The 13700-nt window shown below is 44.1% G+C and overlaps 1 protein-coding gene across 2 annotated transcripts in view; it reads right to left on the bottom strand.

The window, feature by feature from the left end:
• Window positions 1-13700, bottom strand: part of GAB2 (GRB2 associated binding protein 2) — a 183638-nt gene that overhangs the window by 57757 nt on the left and 112181 nt on the right. For both annotated transcript variants that reach the window (XM_061407675.1, XM_061407676.1), the window contains exon 2: window positions 231-531. In XM_061407675.1, the coding sequence (XP_061263659.1) occupies window positions 231-531 (301 nt within the window). The remainder of the gene's footprint in view (window positions 1-230; window positions 532-13700) is intronic.

Raw genomic sequence — 13700 nt, 5'->3', positions numbered from 1 at the left:
CCCAGCATGCCTGCTTTCCACGTGAGCAGACTCAGGGCTAGGAGGCCCTCTGCTGTGGCCAAGCCCTTCACACTCTTATCCTCTGCCTACTTCCCCCCCGCCTCAGAGGACAGCCTTTAGCTAAAGCCCACTCTGCTGTTCAAGAAGTCTGAAGGCCGTCCCCTGGGCCCCAGGGGCCCAGCCACTGCCAGGAGGCGCCTGCCTGGTCCCTACTGAGAAGCGTCTCGTACCTGTGCTCTCTTCTGCCTGGTTGAAGCCGCAGATCTGGCAGATGCTCTGGACCCACTTATTCATGTCCTCCTCCGTCTCGGCCACCAGGTAGAAGGTGCGCTCGCTGGTCTTGATGTCGAACACGAAGCTGTCCTGCAGCTCCTTCTTGTTGAAGGTCAGGCCTGCATCCACCTGCTCGCAGAAGTTCAGGTTGATGATGCGCAGGGGCTTCTTGGAGTGATCGTTCTTGTAGTATTCCAGGACGTCGGGGTCACCGCTCATCCGGCCGCTCCGCAGGATAAACCAGCGCTTCTTCCAGGCCTGAACAGGAAGGAGTGAGAGGAGGGGGAAAGTCATGAGTTACTTCAAAGCTTTTCACAGGTCCTCAGATATCACCAGGCTAAGGCTGGGGACTGTTGCACCTGCCGGCCGAGCGTGGCCTCTATCTCCTTTTTGTGTTTCCCCAGAGTTTAAGACGGAGAAGGCAATGGCAACCCACTCCAGTACTCTTGCCTGGAAAATCCCATAGATGGAGGGGCCTGGTAGGCTGCAGTCCATGGTGTCGCTAGGAGTCGGACATGACTGAGCCACTTCACTTTCACTTTTCACTTTCATGCACTGGAGAAGGAAATGGCAACCCACTCCAGTGTTCTTGCCTGGAGAATCCCAGGGATGGGGAGCCTGGTGGGCTGCCGTCTATGGGGTCGCACAGAGTTGGATATGACTGAAGCGACTTAGCAGCAGCAGCAGCAGAGTTTAAGACACAGCAGATGACTTTAGTACACACGTTACTGCAGCATTTCACTACTGAAACAGGGTCTTATCACTATGAAATGAGATATGTCATTTCAAGAAGTCAGATGAGGGCTAAAAGACTTTACACAATTATTCCATCAAGCTAGAATACAGCCTCAAACTCACAGGACTTTTAGTCAGGGTGGAACTTGCAAAGCTGTAACATCTCAGTTTATGGATGGGGCCCCCCGCTAAGACAGAGTGAGCTGAAGCAACAATGTCACAAACAGCAGGTAGCGGAGAAAAAAGCTTCCAAGCTTTCAGCACCTGGTGCTTTTTACCCAATCACGACGCCTTGGAAGAATCACACAGAAACCCTTCTAAAACTTCCCTGAAGCACATAACTTCAGAATTTCCCCCATGTCATTCACTATATACAGTGGATAATACTATGTCCCTAGTATTTATAATACAGCCCTGTACCTAATAAGCATTCAATATATATTACTGAATGAATAAACTCCTTATGTCATGCCATATTATAGAATTTAACTCAGTTGCACACTTCCTTATGTGGTTGTCTACATTCCACGTCTTCAGTGAGACTGAGTAATCTGTGAGCAGACATCACACGAAGTGGTAAAAAGATATCACAAATAAAACAGAGCCTCGGGTGGAGTCTATGCTTCATCACGGACTAGCTGTGCGATTTTCACATAAAGTTATTTATCTCTTTGGAGCTTGCTTTATCTATAGAATGAGAACCACCACTTTATCTATAGAATAGAAGATCACCACCAACTGTCCTACCTACCATATAGGGTTTATACTGCACACAAAGCACTGTGATGCAACCCTGAAGCACCACCAATGCCAAGGATCTGACTGCCATCACGGTTCTTTAGACCTCACTGGGACTTCACTCCATTAATCCTGGCACCTTGCACTCTCACCTTCTATCTCCATCCTCACTTCCTTCTACCTGCCTTGTTCCTGTGATCCATCATTATAATCATTCTCTTGCTTCTCTTCCTCTCTTTATCTGGGAAACCATAACCCTTGACTAAGTCTAATGCTTAACCTACTCTGCCTGTTCCCACTCAGTGGAGCTGGAGAAAATCACACAACCACATTGGCTGCTCTCACTTTAAGCTCAAGTGAGCCCTCACGCTGCGACAGTCTGACTACATTGATCTGGTCCGTGATTTTCCGTTGCTCTTTGGCAATCTTCTGAACCTTGCCCTCTTTAAACCTGTAGCACCTCCACTCTTTGGTATGAGAATATACAAGCAAGCAGAAGAGAATCTACACATGTTCCATTACCGTATTTACCAGTCTGCCTGCATTAGAGCAAAGTGGTTTATTACTGTGCAGCAGGGGTGGTCCACCCAGTCTAAGGCCCACTTTCTTCCACTAGAGCATCACCCCCTCTCACTACAGGGGGCAATACTGTATCTTGGCACTCACTGCATCTTCCTTCCCTCCTAGGATCATTCCCACCAGGACACCAACTTGTCCCATCTCAGAAAAAAAAAAGTTTGGCTTGATCTCACATTCCCTTCCAACTATGGCCCAGTTTTCTACTCCTCTTTACAAAAAAACCTCAGAGATTTCTACAGTGTTAATCATTGTTTCCTCTCCTCCCATTCTTTTCTTGGAAGCAATACAAGAAGGCTGCCCCCAACCCCCACCTCCTTCAATAGAGGTCTTAAAGACTTCAACACTCAAAGCAACTTTTGGATTTTACTTGATCTCTCAGCAACATCTGAGAACAGTTTATTATTCCATTCTCTTTGAAGCATTTTCCTCATTTGGCTTCAGTGCTCACTCTCAATCTTCCTATCTCCCAGCTTCCCTTTTTCAGTTTCCAGTTCTGGTTCCTCCTCGTCTCCCTGACTTCTAAAGGCTGGAATGCCCCCATGCTCAGTTCTTAGACTCTTCTCTTTCTATATCTACTTCTTAGGTTATTCTATTTAATTTCACAGCTTTAAAAGTCATCTAACTGCTGTAATTCGCAAATTTATAGCTCCGGCCCAAACCCATCTATAGAACTCTAGCGTCTCATACCTGCTCCTCACTAACAGGCATCTCAAATCTTTATTTATTATTTTTTTAATTTAAATTTATTTATTTTAATTAGAGGCTAATTACTTTACAATATTGTATTGGTTTCGCCATACAGCAACATGAATCCGCCACGGGTATACACGTGTTCCCAATCCTGAACCCCTCTCCCACCTCCCTCCCTGTACCATCCCTCTGGGTCATCCCAGTGCAGCAGCCCCAAGCCTCCTGTATCCTGCATCGAACCTGGACTGGCAATTCGTTTCTTATATGATATTATACATGTTTCAATGCCATTCTCCCAAATCATCCCCCCCGCCTCCCTCTCCCACAGAGTCCAAAAGACTGTTCTATACATCCGTGTCTCTTTTGCTGTCTCGCATACAGGGTTCTGGATACCATCTTTCTAAATTCCATACATATGCGTTAGTATACTGTATTGGTGTTTTTCTTTCTGGCTTACTTCACTCTGTATAATAGGCTCCAGTTTCATCCACCTCATTGGAACTGATTCAAATGTATTCTTTTTAATGGCTGAGTAATACTCCATTGTGTATATGTACCACAGCTTTCCTATCCATTCATCTGCTGATGGACATCTAGGTTGCTTCCATGTCCTGGCTATTATAAACAGTGCTGCAATGAACATTGGGGTACACATCTCTCTTTCAATTCTGGTTTCCTCGGTGTGTATGCCCAGCAGTGGGATTGTTGGGTTGTATGGCAGTTCTATTTCCAGTTTTTTAAGGAATCTCCACACTGTTCTCCATAGTGGCTGTACTAGTTTGCATTCCCACGAACAGTATAAGAGGGTTCCCTTTTCTCCACACCCTCTCCAGCATTTATTGCTTGTAGACTTTCGGATCGCAGCCATTCTGGCTGGTGTGAAATGGTACCTCATTGTGGTTTTGATTTGCATGTCTCTGATAATGAGTGATATTGAGCATCTTTTCATGTGTTTGTCAGCCATCTGTTCAAATCTTTCTTTAAAAACACATTTTATTTATCTGGCTGCATCGGGTCTTAGCTGGGGCATGAGAAAGCTTTGTTGTGTCACGTTGCATCTTTCATCAAGCCACATGGACTCTAGTTGTGCGCAAGGGCTCAGTGGCAACACCGCTCAGGCTTGGCTGCTCCACGGCATATGGGATCGTAGCTACCAACCAGGGCTCGAACCCGCACCCCCTGCTTTAGAAGGCAGATTCTTAACCACTGTGCCATCAGAGAAGCCCTGGCATCACAAACTTCCTTTAAACTGAGCTCTTCCTATCCTCCAAGTCTGTTCTTCCTTCAACGTTTCCCATCTCAGTTACAAGCAGCTCCAACCTTCCAGCTGCCCAGGCCAAAAATCTTGATGTCAGTCATCAACTCCTAAACCCAACGGCAAATCCTGTTGGTCCAAACAGTTTCAAAATACATTTACAACCCGGTCACTTCTCCACACCTCCACTGTTACCCACTTGGTCGAGTCCACCGTTCGGCCGCCTCCCTGCTTCTATGCTTTCATCCAGCAATCTGTTCCCGACATCGAAGCTGGCGTCAATCAGAGCACAGCACTTCTCTGCACAAAGTGTCCTCTGGCTTTCCACTTCACTCAGAGCAAAAGCCGAAGTCCCCACAGTGGCCAGTGAGCCCCAGGCAACACCCCTTCACCCACAACCCTCACCTCAGCCCTGCCCCTCTCTGCTGCGCCCATTCTGCTTGAGCCACGCTGGCCGCACACTCCTGCCTCAGGGTCTCTGCTCTGGCTATTCCCTCTGCCTGGAATACTCCTTCCCCAGACATTCCCATTGCTTATGTATTCCATCACGTCACTATTTAAATGTCACATTACTGGACAGACAGTTTTTCTGGCTGCCCAATAGTCACACTCTCTCCCCCTTACTCTGCTATGCTGATCTCACCAGCAGCCACACCACCTAAAACACCGTAGGGTTGCTGATTCTACCCAGCTCCTAGAACGGAAACTTCACGAGGGCGGTATTGGCTCTTTTTATCCCACGCTACATTCTCCGTGTTTACAGCTGAGCCTGGCACATAGGTGGTTATCAGTAAATAGGTACTGGATTGATTACTGAATCATCCTCTCCCATCCAAGTATTAAGCAGGCCCAACCCTGCTTCGCTTTTGCGATCAGACGAGATCAGGCACGTTCAGGGTGGTATGGCCATAGACTGAATCTTCTTCTTACATGAACTCCTGACAGAATCTAGAAGGTCAGGGGATATAACTGGTGCCTAATAAGCCTTCGGTGGAAGTGAAGATAAAGGAATAGGATAGAGCTGAGGAAAAGAAATGTGAGTACCTTCAACTACAGTTGCCTAAAATCTTGCTCAGGCCACTGTGTACCAAACTCTGTGTGCGCTTGTGTGTGTGCAAGCCTCAGGTGCCTGTATATAATGCAGGGGTGTGGACAGCACGGTGAAGGTTTTAGAGGTATTAAAGTGTGTGTTTCAGTTGACGTGTCCTCCTTTAGGGCCTGGCTCTGTAGAAAGAACTGTCTCCAAATCACTGGGGTGCAGGTGCAAATGTAAACACACACACAGGCACCGTCACAAGCAAGAAAAAGGTGTGTGTGCAGATAACATCAGAGCCTGTCAGGTTCTGCTCGCAAGAAGTGGTGGAGGCTGATCAACGGCTGCGTACGAAATGCTGATAAATTTATGATAGAGCAGGCAAAGCCATCTAGTCTGGTCCCAGATTCACATCCCTCTTCTGCCACAACACCCTCTGCTCCAATGAAAGTTGTGTTATTTATTTATTTTTTTTGGGAAACCACATAATTCAGAAGCAAATATAAGCAACTCCAAAGAGTCTAGCTCAAAAGACAACTTCTCCAATGCCTCAGCTGCAATGGACTTCTACTTCCCCTGAACCTTCATAACACTTTTTATGAACTTCTCATGGCATGTCACTTTTTTTTTTTTTTTACAACATATTACAGATATTTTAGTATTTGTTATTTCTTCCCAAGTAGACAATGAATAAAATCTCCTCCTACTCCTCTCTGAATCTCCATGGTAGGTGTTTGCTAAACATTACTAACTTGAACTGCTCTTATCTCCTTGGCCTCAGGTATGTTTATGTTTCCTTCCTGCCATCCATCTATCCATCCATCCACGCAACAAATATTTATTTAGTGCTTCATATACTTCAGGGCCTTCCCAGGTGGCGCAGTGGTAAAGAATCTGCCTATCAATGCAGGAGACACAAGAATGTGGGTTTGGTCCCTGGGTCAGAATGATCCCCTGGAGTAGGAAATGGCAACCCACTCTAGTATTCTTGCCTGAAAAATTCCATGAACAGAGGAGACTTTACTAACTTCTCAAAGGAGGACAAAGGCATACAGATTGCTGCATTTAGAGGGTATTGTGGCAGAAAGTGAAGAGGAACTAAAAAGCCTTTTGATGAATGTCAAAGAGGAGAGTGAAAAAGTTGGCTTAAAGCTCAACATTCAGAAAACGAAGATCATGGCATCCGGTCCCATCACTTCATAGGAAATAGATGGGGAAACAATGGAAACAGTGTCAGACTTTATTTTTGGGGGCTCCAAAATCACTGCAGATGGTGATTGCAGCCATGAAATTAAAAGACGCTTACTCCTTGGAAGGAAACTTATGACCAACCTAGACAGCATATTGAAAAGCAGAGACATTACTTTGCCAACAAAGGTCCGTCTAGTCAAGGCTATGGTTTTTCCAGTGGTCATGTATGGATGTGAGAGTTGGACTGTGAAGAAAGCTGAGCACCGAAGAACTGATGCTTTTGAACTGTGGTGTTGGAGAAGACTCTTGAGAGTCCCTTGGACTGCAAGGAGATCCAACCAGTCCATCCTAAAGCAGATCAGTCCTGGGTGTTCATTGGAAGGACTGATGCTGAGGCTGAAACTCCAGTACTTTGGCCACCTCATGAGAAGAGCTGACTCATTGGAAAAGACCCTGATGCTGGGAGGGATTGGGGCAGGAGGAGAAGGGGACGACAGAGGATGAGAAGGCTGGATGGCATCACCGACTCGATGCACATGAGTCTGGGTAGGTTCCAGGAGTTGGTGATGGACAGGGAGGCCTGGTGTGCTGCAATTCATGGGGTCGCAAAGACTTGGACACGACTGAGCGACTGAATTGAACTGAACTGAACTGAACCGAATGCCAAATGAAATAAAGCAGACAGGGAAGGACAAAACACCACATGGTATCACTTGCATGTGGAATCTAGAAAATAAAACAAACTAGTGAAAATAACAAAAAGGAGAAAGACTCACAGACACAGAGAACAAACTGGTGGTCACCAGTGGGAGAGGGAAGAGGGTAAGATCGCGGTAGGGGATTATGAGGTACAAACTATTACGTACAAAATAAACAAGCTACAAGGATATGTTGCACAACACAACGGAGTGTAGCCAATATTTTTAGCTGTAAGTGGAACATAACCTTTAAAAATCGTGAACCATTATGCTGTACACCTGTAAATTATATAATATTGTACATTAACTAGATTTCAATTTTTAAAAAGGCATACAGATTGAAGAGGAAGAAAAAAAATTGTTCCTATTTGGATGGCATGATTGTCCACATAAAAAATCCCAAGGAATTCTGGAAAAAAAACTCCTAGGACAAGTAAGCAAGTCTGGCAAGGTCACAAAATACAGGCGAACCTCACTGTGTGGAGCATTGCTTTATTATGGTTTGTGGGTGTTGCATGTTATACGAATCGAAGGTCTGTGGCAACCCTGTGTCAAACAAACCTGTTGGTACCACTTTTCAAACAGCATCTGCTCAATTTGTGCCTCTGGCTCACATTTTGGTAATTCTTGCAATATTTCAAACTTTTTCATCATTACATTTGTCATAGTGATCTGTGATCAGTGATCTGACGAAGCTCAGGTGACAGCATTTTTTAGCCATATTTTTAAAAATAACTTTCATATGCACCAGGAAACCAAAAACTTCAGATGACTGCAATATTTGCTTTATTGTGGTGGTCTGGAATCTAATTTGTAATATCTTCAAGGTATGCATGACAAGATGAACATACAAAAATTGATTTGCTCCTGTAGTCTATCAAATAAACACACTGGCGAAGAAAATGAAGATACAATGCCATTCATTTATATAATCATTTAAAAAACACCTAAGAGGCATGAATCTAACAAAACATGTTCAATACATGTATGCTGAAAACTACACAATGTTGATAAAAGAAAGTTTAAAAAACCTACATGGAGAGGCACACCATGTTCATGGGTTGAAAGACATGACACAGTACAGCTCCCCAAACTGATGTCCAGATTTAACACAACTTTAATCAAAGTCCCAGCATGAGTTTTTATGGATGTAGGCAGAAGTATTCTAAAATGTACAGGGAAAGGCAGAGAAAGTATAATAGTCCAAGCAACTTTGAAATAGTAGATAAAAGGGGAGAAACAAGTCCACTAGATTTCAGTAATTACAGTATAGCTACAGAAATCAAGACCACGTCATACTGGCACGTGCATGCACACGCACACACACACACACACACAGAACAACGGAATAGAACAGGAAACCCAGAGAGAGTGAAAGCTGCTCAGTTGTGTCCGACTCTTTGCGACCCCATGGACTATACGGTTCATGGAATTCTCCAGGACAGAATACTGGAGTGGGTGGCCTTTTCCTTCGCCAGGGGATCTTCCCAACCCAGGGATCGAACCCAGGTCTCCCTCATTGCAGGCGGAGTCTTTACCAGCTGAGCCCCCAGGGAAGCCCACACAAATATGTTCAACTGATTTCTGACAAAGGTGAAAAAGCAATTCAGTGGAGGATAGCGTTTTCAATAAATGATGCTGAAGCAACAGGGAAAAAAGTGAATCTCAATCTAAGTCTCACACCTTATACAAACATGAACTCAAAATGAATCTTGAACTCAAATATAAAGTTATAAAACATTTAGAAAAAAAATTGGAGGAAATCATTGGATCTAGTGCTAAGCAAAGAGTTCTTAGACCAGACACCAAAAGCACAGTCCATAAAAGGAGAAGTTTATAAATTAAGATTTCACTGAAATTCAAAACTTTTGCTCTGCAAAAGAAGAAGCTAAAAAATAAGCTATAGAGTGGGGGAAAATATTTGCCAACCACATATTTGACAAAGGCGAGTATGGAGAACACATAAAGAACTCTCAACACCCAACAGTTTAAAAAGGGAAATAGTCCAAGTAGGACATAGGCCGGAGAAGGTAATGGCACCCCACTCCAGTACTCTTGCTTGGAAAATCCCATGGACGGAGGAGCCTGGTAGGCTGCAGTCCATGGGGTCGCTGAGCATCGGACACGACTGAACGACTTTCCTTTCACTTTCCACTTTCATGCGTTGGAGAAGGAAATGGCAACCCACTCCAGTGTTCTTGCCTGGAGAATCCCAGGGACGGGGAGCCTGGTGGGCTGCCGTCTATGGGGTTACACAGAGTCGGGAGACGACTGAAGCGACTTAGCAGCAGCAGCAGCAGGACATAGGCAGAACATGAAACATGAAGAGACATCTCACTGAAGAGCATATACAGATGGCAATTAGGCACATGAAAAGTTCAACATCATTAGCAATTCAGGAAACACAAAACCACAAAAAGATATTATCACAAATGTAACAATGGTTAAAATTTTTAAAACTTGTAACAACACAAAATGCGGGCAATAAAGGCAGAGAAAATGTGTCACTCAAACATTGCTGGTAGAGTCTAAAAGAATATAACCACTCTGGAAAACAAGTTTGGCGTTTAAAAAAAAAAATTTTTTTTTTATTGGAGTATAGTTGCTTTGTAATGCTGTGCTAGTTTCAGGTATACAACAAATTGACCCAATCATACATATAGATATATCCCCTTTTTTTTAATGTTCTTTTCCCACATAGGTCATTACAGAGTACTGAGTAGTTCCCCGTGCTATAGAGCAGGTGCTTATTAGTTATCTGTTTTATATATAGTGGTGTGTATATGTTAATCCAATCTCTCTGTTTATCCTCCTCTCCATTCCCTGGTAACCATAAGTTTGCTTTCCACATCAGTGCCTCAACTTCTATTCTGTAAATAAGTTCACTTCCACCCTTTTTTAGATTCCACATATAAGCAATATCATGAGATATTTGTCTTTCTGTGTCTTACTTCACTCAGTGTGACAATCTCTAGGTCCATTCACGTTGCTGCAAATGGCATTACTTTTTTATGGCTTAGTAATATTCCATTGTCTATACTAACAGGTGTCACATCTTTATTCATTCATCAGCTGATGGCCATCTAGGTTGTTTCTGTGTCCTGGCCATTATAAACGGCGCTAAAATGAACACTGACGTGCGTGTGTCTTTCTGAAACATGGTTTTCTCTGGCTATATGCCCAGTAGTCAGACTGCTGGGTCATACAGTAGTTTTATTTTTAGTTTTTTAAGGAACTGTAATACTGTTTTCCATAGTGGTTGTACCAACTTACACTCCCACCAATAGTGTAGGAGGGTTCCCTTTTCTCCACACCTTCTCCAGCATTTACTATTAGTAGATTTTTTTTTGATCATGGCCATTCTTATTGGTGTGAGGTGATACCTCATTGTATTAATAGCTTTGATTTGCATTTTTCTAATAATTAGTGATGTTGAGCATCTTTTCATGTGCTTTTTGGTCATCTGTATGTCTTCTGTGGAGAGATGTTGGCAATTTCTTAAAGAAAATAAACATGCAACTGCTATATGACCCAGCAATTGTATTCCCAGGCATTTATCCCAGAGAAATGAAGATTCACATTTATATAACTTTCACATGAATGCTCATGTAAGTTTTATTATAATAACTCAAAACTGGAACAATCTAGACTTCTTTCAGTGGGTAAGTGGTAAATAAACTGTCATACTTCCTTGCCATAGAATACTACTCAGCAATAAAAAAGGACAAAGCATTGACGCATGCAAAATCCTGAATGAACTTCCACAGAATTATGCTGAATTTTGTTAGAACCAATCCCAGAAGGTTACATAATGTGTCATTCCACTTATAGAGCATTCTTGAAATGAGAGAATTTAGGAATGGACAGCAGATTAGTGGGGCTTCCCTGGTAGCTCAGTTGGTAAAGAATCCACCTACAATGTAGGAGACCCTGGTTTGATTTCTGGGTTGGGAAGATCCTCTGGAGAAGGGATAGGTTACCCACTCCAGTATTCTTGGGCTTCCCTCGTGGCTCAGATGGTAAAGAATCTGCCTGCAATGCAGGAGACCTGGGTTCGATCCCTGGATTGGGAAGATCCCCTGGAGGAGGGCATGGCAACCCACTCTAGTATTCTTGCCTGGAGTCCCCATGGACACAGGGGCCTGGCAGGCTACAGTCCATGGGGTCGCAAAGAGTTGGACATGACTGAGCGACTAAGCACAGCACAGCAGAATAGTGACTGTCAGTGGTTGAGGAGAGGGTTGGAATGGGATAGAAGTGGGTGAGGCTACCATAATAAATAATAAACAGCTGGTGGGAACCCACTGTATAGCACAGGGAGCTCAGCTCAGCACTCTGTGATGACTTAGGTGGGTGGGGTGGGGCTGGGTAAGAGTGAGGTTCCAGAGGGAGGGGATCTATGTATACATATAGCTGATTCGCTTTGTTGTACAGCAGAAACTAGCAAAATATTGTAAAGTAATTATACTCCAATAATTTTTTTTTTTTTTTAAAGAAAAAAGAATTGGCTGTGGCTTTCCTGGTGGTTCAGAGGTAAAGAATCCGCCTGCAATGCAGGAAGCGCAGGAGCCGTGGGTTTAATCCCTGGGTTGGGAAGATCCCCTGGAGGAGGAAATAGCAACCCACTACAGTATTCTTGCCTGGAGAATCCCATGGACAGAGGAGCCTGGTGGGCTATAGTCTACGGGGCTGCAAAGAGTTGGACACGACTGAAGCAAGTTAACATGTGGCTATAAGAGGGCAGTATGAAAGAGTCCTTTGGTGATGGAAATGTTCTGTATCTTCACTGTAACAATACCAACATCTTTGTTGTCATACTGTAGCACAGTTTTGGAAAATGTTATCAGTGGGTAGAAAGTGGTACAGGTTACTTGGGCTATTATTTTTACAACTATGTGTGAATCTAAAATTACCTCACGATTGAGAGTTTAATTTAAAAACTTATCCACAAGAGAACTGCAATGTTCACAGAAGAGAAGTAAAGATCATGGAGAGAAAGGGTGTTCATACTTGGCGGATGATTATAACCAGACCTAGCTGTCCTCAATCTTTCCCACTCAAGGACAAGAGAGGGGCTCTTCAGGAATCACATGAAAATATGATTAAACTTAAGAGCATTCAGGGTCCTGAGCAGGAGGACACAAAATGGAGTGAACTAAGAGTTATCAGCATTTCTAAACTCACTGAACTATCTGCCAGATCTAGAAAATATTTGCTGCAATGGCATACATGATTCTCTGCCTTGGGGAAACTAAATAAGGTACCAGCCAGCTTCTCCTATTTTTCTGTGTAGTAGCCAGGTTCCAAGACAGCCCCTAATGAATCTCGTTTCCGAGTGTAGCCTTATGTAGTCCTCTTTCCTACTGAATGCAGATGAATAATAGGATACTGCTTAAATGAAAGTGTGTGACTTCCAAGGGTAAGGCATGAAAGACACTGTAGCTTCTGTCTTGCTCTCCTTTGGATCGGCTGCCATGCTGTAAGGACACTCAAGCAGTACAAAGGAGGAATGTATATGGTGGGGAACTGAGGCCTCCTGCCAGCTGTGAAAAAGAGCTGTTCTTAGGATCATATCTGTCAGCCCTAGTTAAGATCACAGCAACTGTAGGTACTTTTTGACTGCAATTTCATGAGACCCTGAGCCAAGTCCACCAAACGAAACTGCTCCTAAATTCCCAATTCACAGAATTCACATTAAATACTAAATATTTATTTCTCCTTTAAGCCAGTAAGCTTTAAGGTAATTTGTTATCCTGCAATAAATCATACATTTTACTTTGGGCTTCCCAGGTGGCTCAGTGGCAAAGAATCTGCCTGCCAATGCAGGAGTAGCAGGAGATGTGGGATTGATCCCTATGTTGGGAAGATCCCCTGGAGGAGGAAATGGCAACCCATTCCAGTATTCTTGCCTGGAAAATTCCATGGACAGAGGAGCCTGGCAGGTACAGGTCATGGGGTCGCAAAGAGTTGGACATGACTGAGCATGTATCATGAGCACAAGCACATTTTAATTTTCACTACTAGGGCCATTTGGGAGAAGGCAATGGCACCCCACTCCAGTATTCTTGCCTGGAGAATCCCATGGACAGAGGAGCCTGGTAGGCTGCAGTCCATGGGGTCGTGAAGAGTCGGACACAACTGAGCGACTTCCTTTCACTTTGCACTTTCATGCATTGGAGAAGGAAATGGCAACCCACTCCAGTGTTCTTGCCTGGAGAATCCCAGGGATGGGGGAGCCTGGTGGGCTCCCGTCTATGGGGTTGCATAGAATCGGACACGACTGAAGCGACTTAGTAGTAGTAGTAGTAGTAGTAGGGCCATTTGGGTGTAACCTGAAACTCCAGTACTTTGGCCACCTCACTCGAAGAGCTGACTCATTGGAAAAGACTTTGATGCTGGGGGGCTTTGGGGGCAGGAGGAGAAGGGGACGACAGAGGATGAGATGGCTGGATAGCATCACTGATTCGATGGACATGAGTCTGAGTGAACTCCAGGAGTTGGTGATGGA

The sequence above is a fragment of the Bos javanicus genome, chromosome 29 (assembly GCF_032452875.1).
Source record: "Bos javanicus breed banteng chromosome 29, ARS-OSU_banteng_1.0, whole genome shotgun sequence".
NCBI classification, from domain to species: domain Eukaryota; kingdom Metazoa; phylum Chordata; class Mammalia; order Artiodactyla; family Bovidae; genus Bos; species Bos javanicus.
This window is presented reverse-complemented; position numbering and strand designations above follow the sequence as displayed.